Source organism: Falco punctatus, assembly GCF_963210335.1.
Source record: "Falco punctatus genome assembly, chromosome: 7".
Lineage (NCBI taxonomy): Eukaryota > Metazoa > Chordata > Aves > Falconiformes > Falconidae > Falco > Falco punctatus.
In genome coordinates, this window is record NC_137587.1 from 23,137,246 (window position 1) to 23,163,025 (window position 25,780).

The 25,780-nt window shown below is 37.8% G+C and overlaps 1 protein-coding gene across 12 annotated transcripts in view; it reads right to left on the bottom strand.

The window, feature by feature from the left end:
• The window catches only part of NUMB (NUMB endocytic adaptor protein), a 96,112-nt gene that overhangs the window by 18,333 nt on the left and 51,999 nt on the right, over positions 1–25,780 (bottom strand). For 10 of the 12 annotated variants that reach the window (XM_080397615.1, XM_080397619.1, XM_080397620.1 and 7 more), the window contains 2 exons: positions 16,943–17,086; positions 4,623–4,697 (listed from right to left, as the gene is read on the bottom strand). In XM_080397615.1, the coding sequence (XP_080253741.1) occupies positions 4,623–4,697; positions 16,943–17,068 (201 nt within the window). In that variant the 5' untranslated portion in view covers positions 17,069–17,086. Of the gene's footprint in view, positions 1–4,622; positions 4,698–11,675; positions 16,899–16,942; positions 17,087–25,780 lie in introns of those variants that run through there. The other 2 variants (XM_080397625.1, XM_080397626.1) reach the window with 2 other exon arrangements.

Consider the following 25,780-nt stretch of genomic DNA (forward strand, 5'->3'; position numbering starts at 1 on the left):
GCCGAACAAGACCCCTTTAAAGTCAGCTCTAGACAGCGACAGGCAGTTAGGCAAGTGCAAAGATACCAAGAGCTGAATTACAACTCCCTAAATTTCTTCAGCCTGAAAGCGATTACACCGATTGCCCAATTCACATTAAGAAAAAGACAGCACACAGTTTTAAGCAAATTTGCATGCATTTTGGTTTAGTGGCTTTATTTTGTTACCAGGCTGTGAAAAGAAAACTGCAAGATCGGAACCGATCTCCTGACAGAACGCTTCACCAGGGCTGGTGCTCCACGAGCACAGCCACACGTTGCCCCGTCTTTGAGGGAAGCTGACATGGAGCACACTGCTGTTCTTGTGATCTTTCCAAATTGTTTTGCTTCTAAGAAAGCTATGGTATAATAGTAACAGGGAGGAGGTGGAGAATTGCAGATGAGACAGAGAGCATCTTTGTGACAGCCCCTGACCCCAAATTACCACCGTGCAATTCCAACCTGTTGATCGCTGATAACAGTACTATATTAAAAATACTATTACAAATATCCTGAGGCAGTGCCTCAAGAATTGATTGATAAACAAGGTTGTATTTAAAAACAAAGCCATGGTTCTGACGCAAGCCAACAAAAGCCAGGAAACACAAAGTCAAGAAGGGAGTGTCGATCTCGATTTTGCATTTCCTGCCTTCTGTTGCCATGTGCCTCTCTGCCTGACGTCCTTCCACACAGCTTTATACTGAGTAACATTATTTATGTCAACTCAGACACTGTATAAAGAACATCTCTAGAGTTCAGCCAGCTGAAAAGCTTAACAATTTTTAGAGGCAGGAATGGTTATGTATTTCAACAGGATATGCTGAACACTAGGAGGGGAACTAATGGATTAATCACAGTGATGTATACATAATGAGAAGGGGCTGGATGCTGCTGCCAAGTTGAGCACTGACTACTGCATTAAACTAAAAACCAGCTTTTTAAAGATAGCAAAAGCTAAAGAGATTCACCAGAAGCTACCTCATTTTTAGGTGATGGTTAATTTTGCCGTCAGCAAAATGCTTGTTAAACAAGATTATTTTTTTAAATAAACTAGACACGGTTAATGGAAAAGGCGTCATGCAAAATGGGTTTTAAACAACACTAAGTTAATGTAGTTTAGAGATAACTAATGCATGTTTTGAAATATTAAATTATGTCTCTTTACCTGCTAAAACAAGAACATATATTAAAACAAATGCATCATTTAAAACAAAAAGTGGCAAGTTAGAAACCAATACTACATGCTAAAGCCGATTTAAAATCAAAACATGACATGAGAGAGTATACTTTTGTCTCTATATGATGTTCCCATTCCTGAGTCAAATACACTTACGGGGCCCTTACAAAGATATTTTCCAGTTTGCGCTAAATATTCTAAATTCAGTTAAATGTTTCTGAAGAAGCCATTTAGAGCTTAGTGTCCAACTACAAGGATCCTACCAGATATGAAATGTATACACAGTTAGTAATACACCCCGACTATGGGAAAAATGCAAGCTACATTGGTAATACCCTACAAAGGGCAAAATGCAACCTCCATTGGTAATATAAAATCCCCGTTAATAATAATACACTGACAGCTGAATATATGTGTTTCTGACCTAGTCGTGAGACTGCAGTGCCATTTTGTCAGACAGAAAACAGGGACATAACTCAAGTTTGTCTTCATCCATTCTAAATATTATAAAATGCAAATTATAGTACTGTTTTAGAGCTATAAAACTGTAACAACAGAATACAGTACGGATGAGGGATTCTCTAGCTAGACATGGCTTCTTTTACTCAGTTGCCAATTAAACAATGCCTGAATAAAATGCTTGCCATCATCTGGCTTCAAGTTCTGCAAAATGCAATGCTCAAACCCAATTATGCCACATTAAACAAGCAGGTAATAATAAAAAAAAAACAACTTGAAAGTTTATTTCCCACAATAGAGAGACACAAATATTTGTTTGCATCTTTTCTTTCAAAAAGCAAAGCAGAAATGAAGCTATTCCTAAAACCAAGATTAAGACCGTTTCATATTCTTCTTGACAAATGCTATAAAATGTTTTAAAATCCATTAGTCAATTCTAAAATGAACAGACTTCAGTTCCCCAAATGAATTGCAAACCGTTGGAGAGCAAGAATTAAGAGAAAAAAATATATCCATTAAAATAAGCAAAGACAGACAGAACGTAATTTTTAGAGGTTACAAGCTACAAGTATTTCAATTGTGCCTAATTTTTATTGGCTGGATTTATAAAACCTACACATCACCTGCAGAGAAAACAATAAAGATTAAAATAGGCCACTTACATTTTGATGTAGTTTAACCGTATGAAAAGCAAAGTCCAATTTTGCTTAAGCTAGTCTCTGTTTGAGCACTGCAACTCCAACTTGTAATTCTTTCAAGACCGAAAGAAAGCCCATCAAAATAACCAAGTACTGTGAAAGCAAGAGACTACTGAAAAACCCAACCGTTTTCTTATCACATTCCTTGCATGCTGAAACATCATCCAGGGGCTTGGCTTTTGATAATTGAGAGAGGATATTGTACAGAAAAGAGCTTTCAGTAATAGTAGAGTCCTTAAGAAATGCCCCCAGTTTAAAACCTACATGCTGCGGGTAGGAGGGGCAGGGGCTGAATTGCAGTGAGCGGCTCCAAATGAACCTTGGATCTGATGGAGTCTATCAACTAAAGCACACAAAGCAGTTTTGGTAATTTGAATCTTCCTCTTGGGGCCCAATGAGAATTTCACCTCTACTTCTCAACTTCCAAATCCTGACAAAGGAGACAATGCAAATAGCAATCGTAACAGGTGTGTGCTTGTGTGCAATTTATATAAAGACATCAGAAACTTCAAACAGCAGAAGAAATCAAAATTATCTGAAGAAAAACACTGACTTTATGAGAATGGGTAAATAGATGCCATCCACAATTTGGAATAATGACATAGCACAGAACAGGAAAATTAATGTATTTACTTTCAGAGAATGCACTGTAAAAGTTAAGATATCCAAGTCTGACATTTGAGTCAGTAATTCAGGTGATCAAGAATCACAATCCTGGAATCATCCTGATTCCAGAAGAAACTGGGCACTATGCCTTTACTGTGTCGCATTACCTATAAGCTTAGCTACACTTAACTGGCTTGTAAGCTTAAAGTTTATTAGAAAAAACCTAGAGAACAACTACTTCACAGCATAGCTCCCCAGGGAAGAGAATGAGAGAAAGCAGATACTACTGCAGTGTTATTTGGTGTGCTAACAGAAAATACTCTGATAGAACAAAAACCAGAAGGGGAAAAAAATTGATACAATTCATTATATGGTCAGTACTTGCACTTTCAGCTACGTAAAGTAAATCTATAGAATAAAGAAACTCATTTATATTTTGTGTGGCCCTTTTTAATAAAAATCAATCACCAATCACTGTTGGACTGAATGGGAACAGATGGGATGCAGCTTTAACAGGTTGCTATACATTAGCTGACAGAGAAAAGAACGAAAAGACTTGATTTTAATCAGAGCACTAAACCAATTCAGAAACTTTACAGCACAACAGAAGGCAGAAAAGATAACCTATAATCCTCTGTTGTGTGCTAGGAAGAAGGGAAGAACAGGTTTAATTGGAAGCCATTTCAGCTCTCCCATCTGGTGAGGAAAAAAAAAGTGATGTCCAAGACCAGGTATCTTAAGTTAGCAAAGGTGCATTACAAGTGTTTGATGTACTTTCAGCAACTTTGTTGAGCTGCAAGGATAGAAGAGTTTCTTCCGCTAAAGGCATCACTGAAGAATGTATATAGGCTAAGTCACAAGAGAAGTGATGAAAAGGACTGCAGATCTCTATCTCCATTCAAACTTCAAATATGAATGCTTTTTCTCCTTCTGTTCTCTTCAATGTTGTTTTAGCCTCAGTTCCTTGATAGACTGATCACTGCCTTTCTGGAGTTTGCTATTTCCGCAGGATTTTATGGTAATACTACTGCAGGAAAGAGATGACAAAACCCCTTCAAATGAGCCACAGAAATACAAAGAGCTTTGAACGAGTGCCATTTACAGGAGCAAACGTTCACAGAAGCCAAACTAAGAGCAGCCCACTTCATGACATATCAGAATTAGGCAGCCTTCAGGCCACTTTGAGCAGATGCAAGCCAGATTATTTCATGCATGACTAAAATATTGCAGTGCATTAGAAAAAAGCAGCCTAAATCAAGTAATATTTTGTATAATAACGGTGAATTAAGTCACTATTAAAGTGGCAGGCAACAGAGGGAGAGAGAGAGGGGGAGAGAGGAAAAGAGAGAGGGAGAAAGAACTGTTAAAAAACAATGGCTGAAGTCCCATGTGGGTACCAACTTAGTCTGAAAGGTCACAGAGGATTTTTTACACATTTGTTTTGCAAATAGTTTCTGCAAGTAGAAAGAACAGTTGTAACTCTCTCCCTCTCATCATCAGATTAGCACGTCCCCCTAACTGCAGCAGTGCTCTCAAACTGGCCAACTGTTCTCCTAACATGGGTCAAAAGTTCAGTCTTTAGCTGGGGCACTGCTGCCGACCGAACCTTTTCCAGTAATGCTCACAGCCCCAAAGCCAACTTTTTTATGAAACAAATATACATACAGATTTCAGTCTCTTCACAGCATCTTCACAGATATGCATTCCTCTGGATTCATCCACTTCGACATGTCCCAAGTACTGCAGGAAAGACAGCAGGGAGAGAAAAGCTTAACAGTGGCTCCTTAAACTCCCTGGGTTTAAAAATCCAGTCTGAATTCATGTCAGTACAGCCGAGACGACAGACATTTACAGTACTTTGCTAGCCTTCTTTTAAGACCTATACTTGGAGGTTTGCTTTGTATTCACATGGGGCACCAGCATCAGTAGAAAAGCGTAATACATCTAGAAATTTTGATGGAAAGACAGACTTTCCTTACTTGGGGGGGGGGGGGATGGTGGTGGATGGGTGGGTGGGAATTAAACTGAAAAGTAGAACAGTATTTTCCTGCTTATTCAGCATGAGCTTTAGTCACTTTTTTATACTAGCGTAGCATGAAAACCTTAAGTCAATATAGAGATGACTACGAATAAAATACTTTTGAATAATGACAAATGCACTAAGTATTAAAAACTGCACTATACTACATGGTAAGATGTCCAAGTACAGATATGTCAATGTTGCAAACAGAAAATGTCATTCTTTTTTTTTTCTTTTTTCCCCTCCTTTTTTAAAAAATTGTAAACCAAAATTTTTTGTCTTCATTACAACACCAGGCTTTCATGTGGATACTGAAACATTCCTCATTCTCACAAAAAATTGTTTAAAATATCAGTTTTCTGTAAATTCATCTTATCAAGCACTACTTAAAAAAACCAGCAAAACAACAGCGAATAGAAACTGCAAGCTTCAAAGCTTTTAAATTAATAACCCAGAATAGTATTAGCCTATAGAGAAAGCAATTTCAAGAAATACATCGAAGTATAGTGCTCAGGGTACTGTGGATAGTTTCATTTCACATTCTGTGGAAAATAAGCAAGCTCCAGTTTTCCAGTTTCTCCCCACTTTTTTCAATCATAGTTCCTTTTGGTAAGGGAAGTAAATGTTCTCTCAGAAGCATTCACATCCTTATTCAAAGTGCTTAACTCTTGAAGAAATCCATAGAAATTATTCAGTAAAAGCTTTCTGAAATTTTGTAATAAGAGGTATAGGTCAAAGAAACTTAACCCAGTTTGTGTGTCTTACATTGTAAGAACTGTATGTAATTCAGCATGTATATTCTAGACTAGCTAGAGGGTGAAGAAACTGTTTTAAAATATCAGAATCAATGCTTGTGTCACTTACTGCAGTGGCAAACCTAGGCTATCTACTGGGAAGTCCCACTCCATTACAGAATATTCTGTCATGAGTTATTTGCAATCTCCCAGCTTTTGTTTCACTATTCAGGATACCATACTTAACTAGATAGACAAAAAAGTTTCACTCTTTAGCACCATACTGAAGCACTCTATCACAATAACATAACAGAATCCACCAAACTGACAAACTCACTGTTTTGAAGATTTAACGGAAATTTGAAAGCTGAGATTTTTTTCACGCAAGGCAGGATGCTCCAAAAGATACTCTACTTATCACCTACATGTCATTAAGCTGCTGAAAGATTTAAAAGATCTTAAGTGACAGAGGGTTTTAACATTAAATCTCACTATGTGGCACTCTTAAAACAGCGTAAATCTGGATGGAACAATTCTGCAAGCATTTCATTTAAACTAGCCCTCGCAGCTGGAGAACAGCTTGTGAAATAAATTACATAGAAACTAGAAGGTAAATAAAAGAGATCTGACACTTTAGAGCTTTTTCAAAATGAGCTCTGTGACGCTGAAGCCTCATAATTGAATGCTGGAGCTGCCAAAACAGCAACTGTACTCCCTCAGCTGAGCTTGCTGAACAGTTGCACAAGATCTGAATTTCTCCAGAACACACACTAACCAGAAAATTTTCATCCTAAAAATACACAAATAGTAACAACTAAAGATGCATTGACTATGTGTCTGGAAGTACATATTTATATCAAACAGATTTATATCTACAATATTGTAGCTGGATCTTCAGTTCTGCCACAGCTCCTCTGGAACTTCCAGAGATGCAGAAATTCTTGTGCACAGTTGTCACGGGAAAGTTTTGGGTTTAGTTAACTTCAGAAAGTTTGTCAACTTCTCTTTAAAAAAAGGGGGTGGAGGGTAGGGGGGTGGCAGGCAGGCCAGTATAGACAGGAACAATGCTGAGGTTTATAGAGGACAGAAAAAAAAAAAAAAAGATGTATGTATGGAATAAGGCATCTAGTTTGCATGACCACTAAGTATCATACAAGTAAGAGGACAACTTTTGGCTTTCCTGAGCTATCTGCACATCTCATTTACCCCAGCATAGGCAAAATGTTTCCAACTGAAGATCCAAACCATTCAGTCCCTGCACTTGGCAACCTGCCTTTTGCTTGGAAAAGGGAGAAGCAGAGCAGGGTAAATATTGCCTCATGTCACACTCCAAAACAGACAACCATTTTCCCCTGTGTTGCCAAACCTCTATTCAAGTCCCATGCTCCAACTTTCAGCAATCAGTCATGCCACTTCTGCCAGAGACAGCAAGTTTAGCTGCAGATTTCAATACCGCTTCCACTCCAGTGAATGGGGACATTATTACACATATCAAGTGCATCTACCCACCCCAAAAGGGTACAATCCACAGACCTCATTGACCATCAATCAATTCTGAATTATAAAAGAAATTACACTGTGACACAATACTTCTTTATGATATAAGAACAAAAGGTGCTTTGTTTGCACTTACACTTTACATTTTAAGCCCTTCATCAGAAAACACTTGTTCGTCCCATTGCACCATTTTTGCAGACGCCAGAAGCTCATCGCTATCAGTATCAGTGGCTTTGTACATTTCACAGGCAGTTTCAAAATTCTTCCTGGTTTGTTTGGTTTTTTTCCTGGGGTGGTGTGGTGGTGTGTTAATTCCTTATAGATACCAATACATTTTTAAGTTTCTTTCTTATAAAAATAACTTTCAACTGTATGACCAGAACACTGCGGTCCTCCTTTTAGCCAAGTGTCCCTTAGGCACCAGGTCCCCTTCCAAGACTTCAGCCTTATTTCTAAAAACTCTTTTCCTCTCACAAGGCTGAGAGTAGATATACACAGCTCCTGTGTCTAACCAGTGCTACAATAATTTATCTGACTTTTAATGGGTAGTGATCAAAGACATTCCTTCAAGAAACGTGGCAAACAGCTCTGCTACAGACTGAGATAATTTCTAGTACCCTTACATTTTAATCAGAAGTGTTAAATTGTAATTATATCACAACTTAACCTGAAATTTGAAACAGCTCAACTTAATACTGCAATAGCATTTTATGAATGACATTTCAAAATTTAAAAGAGAAGGAAAATATGCCTGCTAGTTAGATTAAGACATGGCCTGCTCCTTACAGCCTGAAATGGAAGTTAAACACCAGAATCTAAGACTTCACAAAAATAAATCATCACCAAGCTCTGTTGTCCCACCACAGAAAAGAGACTACATGGAAACCACTTTAAAAAGCAGATACACAAATCCCACACTTCTATACACAACCTTTCAGGATCTCTGAAAGGAAGTTCCCTTTCAAACTAAAGTAGAAGAAACATACTGTGAAGTGCCTGGGCTACGACTTGTTCTATGTAAGTAGAATCTCATGCAAATCCATCATCGCATGTTACCACAAACACACTCGAGGACTGGGACACATAATTACTGGGTGCACAAAAATCAATGTGAACTGCACAAACTATGGTGGCTGATGACTTTGCAGAACAGTAAGGAAGGGGTACCCCAGACACATTTGCAAGGAGCACTCTTGTCACAAAAATCACTGCAGCTAGTATTCCTGAAGAAAGCAAGTACTTTTCCACCATGAAAGTGCACATAGTAGGAATGCAGTATTAATATTGAATGCGTTCCTACTTAATTTCCATAGCAACCAATGAATGATAGTCGTGGCATCAGCAATTCTCAGCTGTAAGATGTTCAGTAAGAGATTTAATCATTATATCAGAAATTAACCACCAAAGCTTTTGCAGAAATACAAAATCCTTGTGGGCAGAGTCCACATACAAAGTAATATAAAAGCTCTAATCCAATATAGGGGCTGTTGGAGACCACCTTAACAAAACATTTTCAAATAGAGGTATTGCTTATATTAATATTTTCAGAAAAAAAGGATAAGATGATGGTAGAGCAAGTAATCAAAAAAACTTTTTTTTCCTTTTCACCTCAGGACTTTACGTACTCTTTCACAGATGGTGGTGTTTGGTATCAATCTCCAATCAAATAGAAAGTGATCAACACAGGACAAGTTAAATTGGCACATAGCAAAATGCTCTTAGAACTTGAAAAATGCTTGAGAAACTTTATTCTTCTTCAACATCTTAAACTTTTTCCAACTTTCCATCTAAAAATCAACAACTTAAGTAACCATTATCAAGTGGTCTTGGTGAAGCTGTCCTGCCTTCACCCAAATATACACTATTGAAATTGCTCCTAAGAAAACATCAAGGGCTGATATATCAGGTCAGAAACACAGATCTATCACCCACGTCCTAGTACAAGAAACGCTGCCCTGATCTGCTTGCTTTGTTTTAATTTCTTTTGCAAATACTTGGCTGAGTCAGTTTTCAAAATTTCAACGTTCAGCAATAATAGCTGGCTCAAAGAAAGATCTTTGACCAGAACTCCTTTGACCTGAACAACTCACTCAAGCCAGTTTCGTTTGTTCGAGCCTGGTGATACGCTGTTACAGTCTCTCTTCCAGACAGACACAGCTACACAAATCATTGAAGTTCCCTCTGTATCAGCAGATGTTCACATGCGCTGTTTTATTTGCAATAACAGATTAGGTTCTTCAGATTACATTTGAAACCAGACGGACACAGGAAATTATTTTAATGTAAACCTTGGCCAAGCTGTCCCATGCTAGGGAACTAGCTGCCACGGAGAGAAGCACACCACCATTTCCTTGGTATTTTTCCTAGAAGCACTGACATTCCTCTTTTTTCCTCTGTGTAAATACTGTTCTCTCTACAACGGGGGTATTATTTGTAACAGTAGGACTGACTACTTGGCATCTGGATGTGTAGATACGCTTCTGGAATTGGCATTGCTTAAGAATTAAAGTCTGAGCTTCACAGTTTCACAGTGAAATGCTGTCTTGCAACTAGACACAAGTTTAAATCCAGAAAGCCTGGATACATCTTAAAGCTGAGCTACTTTGCCACTGCCTTCTGTAAGATTTACATTCCAGTGCTCAATGCTTTATTTCTCTCTTCTCACACCCATGCTCCTGCTTTTTAATTTATCTGGTTGAAACAGATGTTTGCTTAGACAGAGCTGTAGAAGCCCAGACAAGAGAAACTCCACCATCAAGCATCCACAAACTAAGCTTAATTCTGCTTAGTCAAAGCTACACGTTGGTTACAATGCCACACTTGTCCTTAGAATCTAACTTCTTCCACTTCCGTAAGTTACCAGAAATTACTATGTCTAATCAGCCTGTTAAACCCCTCAACACAGGAGCTGTAACAGACAATGACTGCTAAATGTCTCTGAACAGTTGTGGGTCAAAAGAATCTAAAGACAAAGCAGTAAGCTATACCAGTAGTTCTGTGTCTCTTCACATCACACCCACCTAAAAGCCACACGGTGCATTTCACTTACTGGTTCTCATACCATATTTATCAGTGTGAACAGAAACAACACTGTGAAGGAATAACAAACGTTTCCAGTTAGGACTACTGAAGATTAAGTAGCAAAGCTCAACAGAGGATACACAAATGCTACATTCTTCATACTCCCACAAATCCCTAAAACAAGACAGAGAAGGAACTCGGCAGGTTATGTAGGACAGCACTTGCCTCAAGGCAGGATCTACTTCCACATCGACACGGAGAAATCAGCCTTGAAGTATTATGACATTTCTGTAACTTGAGATCAATAGGGTAGACCTTCTACTCTATGGCTTACATGCCTTGCTACTAGAAAGGGAGGTTGTTGTTAATGCATATCCTAAATTTCCCTTGATGAGGCTTACAGCCACCATTTCTCCTAGCCCCTATACAGCTTCACGTACGTACTGACAGACTCAGTTTTCAATCATTTGCTCTGATGTGCAATTCCTACTTTTCCAGGAATTCAGCACTAGTAAATACAATTATATTTTTCTTACATTAAAAAAAGGGGGGAAAAAAAAAGGAAAATCAGGTGTTGATAGCACAAAGTTTTAAAAACACACTGCACAGGTGCACATTGTACCTTTTCTTCAAGTCTTGTAAAAAATTTAGTTTCCACTTATGACACTGGAAATCGCCTGATTTTAAAAAAACAAATCACCCAGAATTAAAAAGTATAACCCAACGAAAACTTTTTGATTTCCAACACCTAAATTACATTTAAAATAAATATTCCTGCAAGGACATCCAAACCACCTTTATGGCTCTAAACCTTAATAGCTGTATCTTTAAAACAATTTGAAGTTTACTAAGTAATTTAAGAATTTGACCCTGGCCAAAGACAGGATGGTTTTAGAACTGAGTAAGAAGCTTCATTTAACACTTGTTTGCAAGGCTATTTGAACAAAACCAAGGGTTGGGCACAAGTGTGAAAAGTTTAAACACTAAGGATTGCATTACATTCTTTTTAATCATGACAGAAACGCATAGGAATATATTGGAGGCAAGTGTCACACCTGTTATAGCCACCATTCTTTTATAATTAGCTGTTTTCAAGCTTTTATCCTGTGATCTTAAATACTGCAGGATTTTTAAAATGTACCTTTGTTTGCTGCTGGGTTAGCAGTCAACAGAAATGGTTATTGTTCATTGCTGACATCAGTTCATGCCTTAAAAGGTAGGGATTTCTACTGTTTAATGCGTAAAACCGTGCAACATTTCAGAAATCAGCAGATTTGTCACATTACCTTAAAAATACTTAACATAGTTTCCAAAGACTATTCCAGCACCCCAAGCTTTCACAGTCAAAAATATCACATGCCTAACAGGCACTTCAGCATCAACATGCTAGTAAACTCTTTCACAGCTACTATTATTTCAAACTAGCAAAATAAAAGCCACAGTTACCTGTGTTGAGTACCAGTCTTTCTGATCTGGAGGAACAGAATGGCGTGCAAGCTGTATTTATGAACTGATTAAAAATAAGAAGTTACTTTTAATGTAAGAATTATAAATTTGACATTAAGCAACAAAGTTCAATATTTAAATTCCAAAACTAAAGATGACAACTGTGCAGCTACGAGTGGTATGAGAGGACATAGCAAAGTGACAGAAATGGCCTGTTTCCTACTGATTGTGCTCAGCCTAATGACATAAGATGCTGTCAAGTCACAGGGACCCCCAGGGATGAGAACTGACACTCACTCCCAGTAAGGATACTCAACAGGGCTCAGTGTAAGTTGTTGCCTTTCCTTCTCTATCTGCTTGAATACAGAGCAATACAGTGTCCTCCAAACATCTCCCACCAAAGCAAGGGCTAGATAGGAAACAGCTGACAACTATTTACTCTGGAAAGTCAATCCTTTTATGTGTGAATGTACAACTGTATCCATGCAACTTTTATTTGTCAACACTAACACAGAAATCAAGATTCAGTGGACAGGCTAATTCACATGATACCAGACATCCAGCTGCAAATCCTGGACTTCAAAAATACAAATGTGGTTAGTTACTCTTCCACATGGACTTTTTTCACTGATATCTTTAGTCTTCCAGCTGGAATAAACAGAATAAAAAAACTTGTAAACTTGCAGGCTACAGGCAACAGTAGCCTTAGATGCATTAAGGTCAAACGAGACTGACCACCAAAATCATGAAAGTCACAAAATCCAAGACAGATGCAACTTCTGCGTCTTCTAGAATGATCGGTAAGCATCAGTTATTAATATTCTGTTTAACATATCCAGTTGGTTAGAACCACCAAGAATTTGCAAATGTTTGGTTTCTTTAAGTAGAGGGAAATGACCTAAATCTTCTGATATAAATTTCACAGGCCAGTTACTCTGAAGTGCATTTGTATGAATCAAAACTACTTACCCAGAGGGACATTTGAAAAGGCATTCAGACAAAAGAAGCCCTAGTGTCAAATATTTTACTCATTAAAACATACAACTGCTGTATGTTCTCTGTAAGGTAGCATCTGGAGCAAGAAAGCAAGTTTGAAGATGTTTATGTCAATGAACTTCTTTTTTTGCAATTATGAAGTATAAAGATTATGCAAAAATAAATTATAGCACTGATAAGCACGGCCATAATGTCTGTTAGAATAATCTACTTCTGAATAGTTTAAATACAATGTCTCTAAGTTCCTTATACATTACATACATCTGGCACAGTTTTTCTCTCAGAGGGAAGAATTACTACTGAAACATGGTAGTTACTTTTTAGTTTGTTAGGACAATGGAAGAGAATTCACGCCTGAAAATATACTTCTGCACAGATTTTCCAGCAGCTATAAAAGTGCCACTTTTAATAACAGGGCAACTCTGAGAACATCTATAAAAGCTGCAATGTACCATGCCTTCACACCACAAAAGTCAAGAGAACAATACCACTACATTCACAATGGAATAGCAGAAGTCTGCAAGTCACACTTGTCCAAACACAAGTTAACATCCTTTTCATACTTTTGCTGACAGGCAGGCACCTGTCTCTCTGCTGATGCAGTGGAGTTAAAAAAAAAAAACATTCAGTTGTACACTCCAGCCCCCTGGCTCTTCTTTCAATATTACTCTAGTAGATTCAGAACAGTGTATGCAGAAGAGCACTGCAATAAAGTCAGTAGCCATTCCAAGGCCCTATTCAGAATGTGTCATATACCACCTCAAGTATGGTTAGATTTCCACCACGGTGAAGCTATCTGTAAATACATCCTACACACACTAAAATGAATGACAGAAAATAGGATCAGTAGCTGCTTACATACAACACAGACACTACAAATAGTGGAAAAACACAACACTGTTAAACAAAAAAAAAAAAAACAAAAAAAAACAAACAAACAAACAAAAGAAAGTGTTATTGCCTAAAAGTAACAGTATATGCCCAGGATTATCACCACCTCCAAATTTGTCAGCCAGCACTGGAGAGAACCAACTGTGCATCAAATCCACTCCCCTGAATTTTAAAGCAACAATGTAATAGGAATCTTGCCAATATCTTCCACAGAGCATCTTCTCTACCAAAATCAAGACAATCCATCGATGTATCGGATTTGCTCAAAATCCAGCAGCACACTTAGACTTTAATTAACAATATGGATCAGCTGTGGATGTAGCACAAGAAGAGCTTCAAGAACTGTGCCACACAGATATTCTCTCAATAATATTAAATCTGTTTACACCGCAGCATCCTCAAAGCACAGTGAATGACCAGCTAGTGGAGTCCCTGTCCAACACTAACAGAATGAAGCCTGAAGGCACGATGAAATCCTATTTGCAACACAATTTTCAAAGTGCTTCCACATGTTCTGTAGTATCTAAAAAAGGATAAATCTATGCTAGCACTCTACAAACACCTCAACTCTGGGCAAAACATGAATGCCTAAAGGCATGAAGTTAAGCCACAAACCAACTTAACAGTACTTTTAGATAGTGACATATCTTTCACCCATCAAACTTTCATGATCTTTCTCTTCTACAAGACAAACCAGAAGCAAACATCCCTACTCTGCATTTACACTAGTCTCCTCTCTCAAAAAAATAGAATATTAGTCTTACCTAAAAAAACCCAGCAAGCACTGGAAGAAACAAAGCCCTCCACATGGCTGCTACTACATTAGTTTCATGTATTTTACTTTCATACAGAAAACCTTAAAGACAGCTGCAGAGACATTTGTTAACAATTCTCAGGTCTTCACCAGCTATACAGGCAAAATTTTCATAATCCCTGCAAAAGCCAGACTCCAATCTCACTACTCAGCTATGCTTTAAGCTCCAAAGAACTATGTCTGATGATCTTTAGTGAGTAGGCAAAGCAGGCCATAAAGAATAAAGACAGACTAACCCTCCAGAAACAGCGGCTGAGCAGCAATACTAGAAGCAATGGACCACTCTGGAATTCCCATTTAGGAACTGTAAGAAAATGAAGACATTTTCACCATGTTTCAGATTTAAATGCATTCCTATTCATTAACCATTTTTCCAAAAATATCTCAGTTTATTCTGCTCCACTGAGAAGCATCAGGAAGAAAAGTCACCCCATTAGATATTTAAGGACATCGGAGACAGCATACTTTTCCTGGAATGTATGAACTGCCAAATAATACCCAAGAACAGCGTGACAGGATACTCTCCTTCAATAGCACAAAGTTCTATTCTTTTTGCGAGCAAAATATAGTACCACCCACTAAACCGATGACTCTACATCTGGTTTATCTCATTCACTCACAATGGTATACTTCCTGTCTGTATCTATTAAACACCAGTTAACACCCACTCTACATCCCAAGCCTAATAAAAATTTCCACTACTGCCCATCCCAAGGTACAGCATTTTGGACGATAAATTCTAATCAAATTAGCTAAACCATCGCAATGTCAAATTGTTCTGATTTAAAGTTTTCACCTTATTGCAAATTCTTTAAATATTAATAGTCTACCATTCTGACCAAACCAAGAAATGTATGTAAAGATGCATTTACTTCAGGGTATTTTTTCCAAAGAACAAATTAAGTTACTTCCAATATAAAGTGGGCAAATAAGGTAAATCAGCCACATAACAATAGCTGGATGTAAAGACTCATCCATTTCTACACCTTTTCAGCACAAAATAGTCCAGAACCTTTTTTGATTTTGGATACATCTGTCCAGAACAGACGAATGCTTCATTTAAATACAAGAAGCATTTGTCATTATAAGTGCAAGTCCTGACTGAGAGTTTTAAAAAGTCAGTCTTTGAACAGCAAGAAGTGGTTCATGCCCTTTGTGCTCAGTAAAGGACTGAAAAAATTGGAGTAAAACTGAATGTCCAGAAATTGAGTATTTCGCTTTTTAACCTGTGTAACAGCTAAAATTATTAAAAAATTATGATCCTTAAGGTAACAGCTCTACTCTCTCCTAGACACTGTTGAATCTTAATCTAAGTCTGAGCTTCCACAAGAACAGCCACTCACTTTCAAAGTTCTGGCAAAACCGTCTCTGTTTAGTACTGGATTATAGTTCCTTCCTTCTAGCAGAAAACTAACAAAAGACAAGGACAAATAAGCAAGCAACCATAACAAACTAGAAACGTTACATACACTTGAGTAATACGTAAAAGCACACATAAGCAACTATCGTAAAGTAGGGCATGAACCTAGTGTAAGAGTTTATTGTATATCTGCACATGCCCACAGCTTTAGAAAAATATGTAACAGACAGTTTCCACCTAGCAACATCAACTGTTTAACTATCAGACAGAATTACTTTAAGCATAGTACAGATAAAAACTATTAAAAGGTCCTCAGGTGTCAGAACCATAGACTGTTTTCCTTGTGCGGAAATTTGATCCGTTAGTTTTCTCTAAGTGTCATCTGTTTACAATCTATTATAGAGTGAGTATTAGCGTGCCCTGAGGAAGAAAGCTTTTGATTACAAGGGGAGCATATGCAACAAGACATGTTAAATCTCGAGGGTTTTTTATTATTGTATTTCTTAAGTATTAACATTAAACGTTATTCTAAAATATTAAAATAACATTGTTTCTTAAATAAGGGGAAGGACAAATGGTGACACAAAAGAAATTACCTACTTATGATACTCCAATAATCTGGAATGAGTTCTCAAGACTTCAAAGGGGTAATTTCAGTTTCACATGCATTAATAGTCTGTAATACATACACACACACAAAATCGTAGCACAGAAGACACTCTCAGAAGTTAAGTGCTTATAACTTGAAGCACTGAAAACCCAGGTGTTACTTGGCAATGTTTTTAATTATCAGAAGGGAAGAAAGAGTCCTTTCCAAGGACAACCCACCACTTACCTTACAAGTCAAACTGTAACCATAACTACATTTTTAACAGAGAACCAACTACCCTTCCATGCAAGCCAAGAGGCCTACCATTTCTGCTCTTCCAGAAAAATTAAGAGAAATATTATATTAATCCTCTGTCTAGCTACATTATTTATTTCAACTAGATAATGTACAGTATCTCAGACTGATTTTCCAAGGCATCTGTTACATGAGTCATCTGGCTTAAAAAAAAAAAACCACATCCTTTGCAATGAGAGCTGAATGTAAAATAGGTCAGTGTGTAATGAAGCATGCCGCTGGCTTATGCTTGTCAAAAAAACCCCAAATAATAATTCATGGCAAGGGTACCTCATGGATATCCAAAAGAGAGAAACTCTTACCTTAACAGGAAAGCTACACTTGCCAGTACGAACTCCCTCTTCATCAGTCTGCCACTGATGAGGCCTACTGGCCTCTGGGACATAGACATCTTTCTTTCTCCTAAAGCTTTGCCGTAACTTGTTCATTTCTCAGATTTTCACGTCCTAGAAGGAGAAATAAAAAAAGAATACTGTGAATTGGCACCAAACGCACATTTAGCCACTGTGGGTCAATGACTATCATCATCACAAATGCCCCTGTGAAAAATCTAAGTTTCTGCAAATATAAATGGAGGTACTGTGAAAGCAAAATATTTTGGACACAGATTCAGAGAAAGATAGATATGCACTTCAAAGTGGAAAACACAAATCCACATTACTTGTTTAACAGCCTTCCACAACAACTGAAGCATTAGACCCAGGAATAACTATTACTCTGAGCATAAAGTTACCCAAAACAGCTGACAGAGAAGCTCTGAAGAGCAATGCACATGGAATCCTGCCTTCCCAAACTTAAACACCTACCTAGAGCAATGAAGCAGGACACCAGTTGCACAAGCTTTGAAGGCACCCAGCAAAGCAAGGATTCATGGCCCTAGGACTGCTCCTAAAATTAGGTGCCTGTGCTGCCGTTTAAGTACGAGTGACAGGTTCATGCTCTTACTGAGGGGCACAGTCTAGTCCTTGCTTAGTCTACTGGTAAAAGTTCTCATTTAATTTAATAATTTATTAATTTTAAAAATATTAAATATAAATTTATACTTTTTTATATTTAAAATGTAATTGAATTGTTTTATTAATATATTTTATTATATTTAAAATAGAATAAAAATATTAAAAATAAATTTAAATGAGAAATGCACTGAATTGACTTCCAGATCCTGGGTAAATCTCTAAACACTTATACAGTCTTACCTCTTCAAAGGGGCAAGACAGTTCTGTAACTACTCCTCTAAAGTCTAGATGTTCTTTCAGCATAAGGGATAATTCCTGAAGCATTTCTACAATACCAAACACCAGACCAAACTCCGCTTCTGCAGCAAACACCAGCACTCAAAGCTACTTGATGAGCATTTGAAAGCAATAAGGTGTGGCACTCCAAGCAATCCAAATCTCTCTTGCAAATTAAGTGAGGGGTTGGGATGTATGGCATAGGCTAGACAACATTCCCTGGAAGGGAGCACGTACCTAGAATAGCCACAAGCTCTAACAAACTGTGAGAGCAGGGATAGGAAATTGCCTGGGGATTCTCAATTGCAATTACCTAGTTACAAAGCAGTGTTGGTGTCATTCCTTCATAGCTGCAAAACACTCGACATAACTAGTAACATAAAATATTCTCTTGAGTTTACTTGGTAGGATTTAGAGATCAGAACGTGTGTGCAAAATAAAAAACATGCACATTTCTTACTGCTAAGCAAGCTGAAGCGGCTCCCCTACAAACATGGTTTTTTTTATTTTACATGCTAAAAGCCATTTAAAAATCTTTGACTGTGCAAAGGTAATTCCAGAAGTTCTAAGAGGAAGCCCAAGGCTTCTATTCTCCATTAAGATTTAGCGAGGCATTACAGCAGTATTAGTTATGTATTTTGCTTTTCAGACTGCAGATAGAGGAGTGCATGCATCACGCAGACTAAAGGAACCAGAATTTCAAGGGGGGCCATTCAATCACCGCAGGCAGGTGACACGTGTGACATGTACTGCAGCAAATCTCCACACGGCACTTCAGCTCAAGAGGACAGTCACCCACTCTTGTCCCTGCTGAAGACTGGCAGGGCCACAGCACAATGAGCAAAACCTCTGCTCCAGCTGCTTCGCTGCAAAGCTCAGGAGTCTGGTCAGGGCATAGCTCAAGGCCCAGCTGCCTGACCTTGCACTCCAGCACCTAAGAAACAAACATAGATACTCTGTTCTGCCAAAAAGGGCAACAGACTTATACAAACTTATACAAATAAAAGAGGTAAGGCTCTTCTGTCAGTATTCTGAGTATGACTGATTAAAAAATGCTTTAGCAACATGTCAAACCTACAAATGTGTAAAAACAACCTGAATCTCAAAAAAACCTCAACACTGAATCTCAAAAGCTTAACAAAACAAGAACTGAGAACAGCACGCAGCCACTGTACCACTTGTGAAATCGCAGTCTAATTGCCTTATCATAACATTTGTTTATGTGAGCATTTCCTTGGACTTCTCCCAGGAAGTGTTGCTTTTGTCCATGAGACTGATACCTTATCGAAAATCTATTCTGACCATGAGTCTCAATCCACAGGGGAGGATGAGAATAAGCATTCCTCAACTACACTTCCTATGAGGAGGTGAAATGGCATTTTGCCCAAAAGTATTTCCTTTTCACTGAAAACCATACCCATCATCCTACATGTTCTAATTTTGAGGTCATGTTGGCAACAAGTGGTTTAAAAATAGCTTATCCTATTTAATAGAAATGCTGACAAATAGCAAAATTAATTTCTGGCCAGGCAACCAGTGAGCCTTCTCCAACTGCCACACAGGTTTTCTGAGACTTCAGACTGTTTTGAGTAGGTTGCAAAATAGCTTGCTCTATAAAAGTCTGATTTTCTGGTAACATGCATGTCAACCCAATATAACTAGAATTGCCATCTAATGGGAAAGTGTTAAGTAAAACAATTCACACAGGCTGCTTATTTGAGGATTCAGGAAAGAAGCACATTAATTGTTACAATTAAGTGTTGAAATTTCTACTAATTTTGTCTGGAGCTCAAAATCCCTGTGCAGGAGCTCTAGAGAAAAACAAGTGAGCACTTTCTACTCAAATTCTTTGCAGTGGGCTTCACATTTCCATGCAAGCCTGCCGATGCAAGAGACACCAACCCAGGCTGCAACAAGCTTGCAGGGTATTTTCTGCTAAACTGACATCACTGATACTGCGAGAAGTTTTACACTGTCTTCAGATTAGGTAGGCTAAAAGTTACCAGTCCCTGATTTTTCTATAGCTAGCAATTGATTCTTGTCCTGTAACTAAAAGTATTTAAAAAAACCTAACAAGAAGAAACAAACCAAACCACCAAAGACACTATTTCAATCTCACTTTTACAATCCCAAATCCAGCTTGGGCCCAGAGCAATGACAATGAAGAAACAGTATTTGAAGATAAACCTGGTGAAAGCCAATTTAGGAAACTCAAAATCTAATTAAATCACAAAATATAGTGTTATATCAGAGACAAACCAGTAACAAAAGGCACGTAGATACATGTGTAAGCACAGAGATCTGGAGAAGACAGCTAACAGATTGACATTTCAAGGTTATCTCTACCTTGCTAACATCATCTACCTTGCTAATATCTTTATCTGCTAACAGCAGACACCTCAACATCTGAATGTTCATGACCATAGGAAAAAAAACCCAAACATCACACAACAAGAAAACCTCCACCACTTTTGCAATCCAAGAGATTACAACATTAGACTAAATATTAGACTAGTTCCTAAAGCATCACACAATCATCTACAAAAGGCACTGAAAAGACAAGTTATTCACACAGTGAGTTTATAAATTTATGTTGTAATTTATTTTAATGCAAATCAATATATTTTGGACATTCTGAAAACACAGCTCCAAAGCCAATTTAAGGAGAGCTTTTGCACCATTATTGGTCTGACCGCCTGAAAAAGCAGCATTTTAACCCTTATCAGTTCACTGACAATTCAGGGGCTGCACAGTGACAGAAACAATGCCACAGAAAAAAGTGCATGTTGAAGCACTCTTGGTTTCGTTGCCTTGTGCATCGTCAGGTTATGGCAGCAGAACAAATTACTGCGAAACAAACTAGCATGTTAATTCATGTCTTGTTAGCTGCTCTGCTCTACGAATGTGTTCACTTTTACCCTTCAGTGAGCACAAGCCAGCAATTTACCCTTCAGTGAGAGCTGGGTAAGCTTTCACGTTAACTGAAGTGAGATCAGGTGGGAGCTGCTGATGATGCAAATTTGGAGCTTAATTGCCTTGCAGGAGTTCACACATGTACCCATGCCTTCAGATAAGCAGTTCATTTACATTTTGCTTAAATGTTTCTTGCATAGCAGTTGCTGCTACAAGGTGATCCAAACTACAGAACCTGCAGGGCAGAACAGTATTGATACCTGAATTGTGTTCACAAATTTAAGTGGTTAGATTTTATACTACAGGTACTACAAATTTTACACAAAGCAACCACTTAAAGTTTCAACACCAAGAACAGAAAACCAGCACAAGCCCATTTTTATCTTTCTAGCCTTCACAAAGGTTAATCTGCATTCAATTACGTGGCATCTTTTTTGTTTGCAATGGAAAAGGATAAAAAACTATTTTAAGTCTTCAGTTCAGCCAGTTTTTTAAAAAACATTCAGAGGGTTTGGGATTACTTTCCGTTTTCTCTCAGAATTGAATGCTGCTACTTATTTACTTTACCAATTCAGAAAAAAGAAAGTCATGGGTCAAATAAGGGCAAAGTACTCTATGCAGCCCACAATAAATACTCCCAGGGTGTGGGAGGGAAAACCACCCCCCACCTCGGTGCCATCCTTCTGCTTTATAGTGCAAGTCTTCCTGCAAGCCCAACCATCAGGAGTAGACCAAATTGACACACTGATAAAGTTCCTAGAATTACACACTTCAAACAGCAGGGAAAGCTAGGTTTAAGAAAAATGTGTTATAGGAATCATTCTAAAATTTACAAGCCTCCAATAAAATTAATTCAATTAGCATTACAATCAGACCAATTAATTTAAAAAAAATGAATTCTCATTCATACCTCTATTACCTGCTGGCCACACACAGCTGAGGTAGGAGCAGCTGCACAACTATCAGCTCCTACATGCTCTTTCCCAGTGAAATGCACTTAATATAGCTAATAAAAAAAGGACCAAGCCAAACAGTGCTCAAAACCCAGAGCAACAAGTTCATCCATCTCTAATACGTTTTTTGCCTAACATCAGGCATTTCTTGACACCAAAGCTTTCTGAATAAGGACGTGTTTTTCCTGCCAAAGTTACCTGACACTTTAGACCTAAGAGCAAAATGCAGATTATCCTAATCTCATTGAAAAAAAAAAATGTGCTTGCCTAACCTACTTACTAGGAAAACACTCCAGAGACATTCCTCTGCACAGCTGTGAAGATCTGTATCCTCAGAAAACTCCATGGCTTTGAGGTCTTGCGCAAGTACAACCTGGTCACACCTGTCCAAAGACTCATGTCTAACAGCTATCTTTATAGCATTATCAAAACTTAAATTTTATTACAAAATCCACAAGGGTCTGCACCAGGAAAAGCCAACAGCCTGCACTTCCTTATTATAGAAGAGTATTCCATACTGCTTTTTGCTATAAAACTCAGTTCACTGCTGACACTTCAACATTATTGTAAATCTTGGCTATAATCGGGACACTAGGACATCAACGAGAAAACATTCTTGTTTCAAGTCATTTTCCTGGACACGATTTGGCTTTGGCAGGCTTAACTGCCATACAAGCGCAAATATAAAGAAGTGTTTCAAAATATTTAGATCTATTTTGCTTTCCAATGCACAGTTTGAATCTCTAAATTTAAGGTGACAAGGTAAGAATGTTTAATTTATAAGAAAGAGGCAAGCTAAGAAAGCAAGTTGATTGCCGCCAAGGTAGGCTGTCCTTCTCTATTATGAAGCTACCAGAACAGAGTTTTACTTCTCTGAAAAATCCTTATTAAGCATTGCTGCTAAACAAACAGTCTCCCTCCTCTCCCACTTACATAGTACAAAAACATGTAATGCCCTATCTCTTCAAGCCTACTGTAAAGGTTATCCAAAATTCACCGCAATTGCCCTGCAACAGCTTCTCTGCAATTATTCACCAGCACAAGAACACAGAGTACTCTTATCTTCTAAGGAAGAAAAGGTCACCCCATGTGTCAGAATTTGAATGCAGAACTTTGAGCCTTTTTGTAAGTTTAGATCCCATAAAATCTAATTAAATCCAGCACTGTCACACATGAAGGCATGTAACCATATGAGCATGCTCACTAAAACGTTAACAGTCGTGCTTACGCAATACAGTATGACTAACCACATTATTCACCACACGGCTTCCCAACCCATTTACCCTTTCATTCCCCACTTAAGAGCTAATAATACAATAGTACAAGTAGGCATTCTAAGACATCAAAATACACATAAAAGTGAAGTATGAGTTTATTTGTTGAGCTAGAAAATATATATTTTTGTTGTTGTTATTTAAAGTTCAAATTAAGGGGATTTTCCTTGTTACAGAAAAATAAAATTGTTGGATATGTAATAAAAAGACTGCTGAAACAAGCATATCAGCTGGAGAAAACTCACCTTCCAGCAGTGAAAGTAATATTTAGATAATACTTTCAAAATACAGGAGAAATGACAACCTTAAACTCTTTATATGAGACCAAAGAGGTCAGAGCTGTAACAATACATATTTCTCTGACAGCATTCTTGGAAATTGTGATGCACTGTCATCATAAGATGTGAGGTACTAGCTGTCCTCTTAAATCAATCAGATTTCTTGCTGTCTTATACTTGAGCTAAGGTATCATGTGAGCACTCCACAGCTGTTCCCAGAGCACCTGACAATTCTATTTACACCACTGATGAGGATGGAAGAAGGGTGGGAGGTGAGATTGTTATGACAGCCACATCTTGCTGGCAAAAAACAGAGTTAAATAAAAATTGCAGATAGCTTCTGAAGTATCAGGAAATGGAATCATGAACTATACTCCAATACCCCATTAATAATTGTGTAGCTAAAACACTCACCTACCAGCAGCCTTGGTCTAAAGCTTAGAATTTTGTAAAATACACCAGGTTCTTCAAACATAAATATCCCCAGATTATAGTAATTAAATACAGTATTCAGTATCCCACAAAAGTATGTAACAGAGCTATCAGCACAGCAACCACACTCAAAACTCTTAAATTGTCAGAAAAATACAAGTTTGATCATTGCAAGGCAGACATTATTCCTAAAGAGATGCAGTGCTCTTTCTAGCAGTCATTAGAGAAACCACTTGCCTCTCCCAAACACGTGAAGTTCAGCAAATAAAAGAAAGCCAGCCTCCTTCTTTTCTCCATCAATAACTATTCTAAAGTAAATGTCCCAATTCATCAGACTCCACAGCAACTGCAAACTCTGACTATGGTCCTATACAGTATGCTAAAATGTTTAGGTGCAGAGATATAAGGCAGTAATCCTCTTGTTTTATAGGCTCAGTCTAAAAACACCCTGCAATGACTTTCAGTAGTCGCTTGTGAAAAGCAGGTCCCCTAAACACTCTATGTGGCACAAAGCAAGTAGGATTGTACTACCTATAATATCTGAAAATAAGCAAAAGTTTTCTAAAGAAACAGTAGCTGTGCCTTGTGGAAAGCAGTTCAAGTAATTGTTCTTTGCAACTCATCTGTACGCATGTGAAGAATTTTAACTAACCAAGCCACACCATTTCCAAGTGAATAATTTACATTTAGGGCAGCTAAATCTCTGACAACTAAACAGTTTTCAAACAAACATCTCTGATGTAAAAGGCGTCTTTACAATACATGCTGAATTTAGAAAAGAAATTAGATATTAAAGAAAGTACAAAAAGGGCTGAAACAGTGGAAAAAGATTTCCTTTAATCACCCAAATCCATGAACCAAAGCTTGAAGTTAAATGTCAAATCTCACAAAAATAAACGCATTTTCAAAATTAAAAGAAAATAACTTTTACAAGTAAAATAAGCATATTTATTTGGTAAATCAGTCACAGGTCTGAAGTTTTTACATTGGAGTTACTTCAGTAAGACCTGTGAGTGTTTTATAACCAACTAATCAGTATTTGAATAAACAAGGAATTGTATCCAGTAACGCAAACATCTGCTGCTTAGGAGAAAGACCTTAGAAAAGGTCAAATATAAATCAATCACCTTTGTGCTATTGACCTGATCATTACCTACCTCCTGGAAGTTGAGCAACATATGGACCCACACTGTGTATCTGGTTCTAGATCTTAAGTGAGAGCAAAAACAGCAGACAAGCTACAGATCCCCAGAGGATGTATTTCAGGAGCCAATGTGCACTCTAAACCAGATTACTTGGAGGATCCACCTTAGCAAGATTTCTAAAATGTATTCACACTAAAGCTTTACGCCCTGTTACATATACGATGGTCATGCTTAACATAAAAAGTGAAAGCCAAAGCATTTTGGACAACTGATCCAGCAACAGTGCTCTGCACTGGCACACAGTGAGCCTTAGAGGTCCAGTCCACGTGGCCCACGTTCCAGAGGCATTTGGAACAACAAACTATAAATTCATATCAGCTTTATGAGAAGTCTTCAGTGGGAATGGACAGTAGTAGTGCTGCCAAGCCTGTCAGCGAGCGGGATTCAGGTGTAGAGAAACTAGGTAAATCCACAATAACAACAGTATGCTCAGATACAGAATGGGGAATTACACAGGGCGCTCTGTTGGAAACAGTGATTTGTATTTTGTTCATATATGCTCTCAAAAGCAAATAGTTAAGTGACTGTTTACAGCTAATGCAAAATGTTCTGGAGCAGACTAAACTAAACTGATTTTAGAGATACAGGAGGGTCTCACAAGAAGAAATTATTCTGTAATAAACACAGCAGAGAAAAGCACATGGAAGAAGGATAAGAGAATAAACTGAACTATAAATAATGAAGAATATGAATTCAGCTATTACGATTGTCTAGGAAAGATCGTAACTCAAATGTTTAGTCCTCTAAAAATGGAACTGTCAGATAAGCAAACAGTAGTATTATGAAAGGAGCAGAGCAAAACCATTAAGATGCTGCAGCATAAGCCAAACTGTGCTTAGCTTCAATACCACAT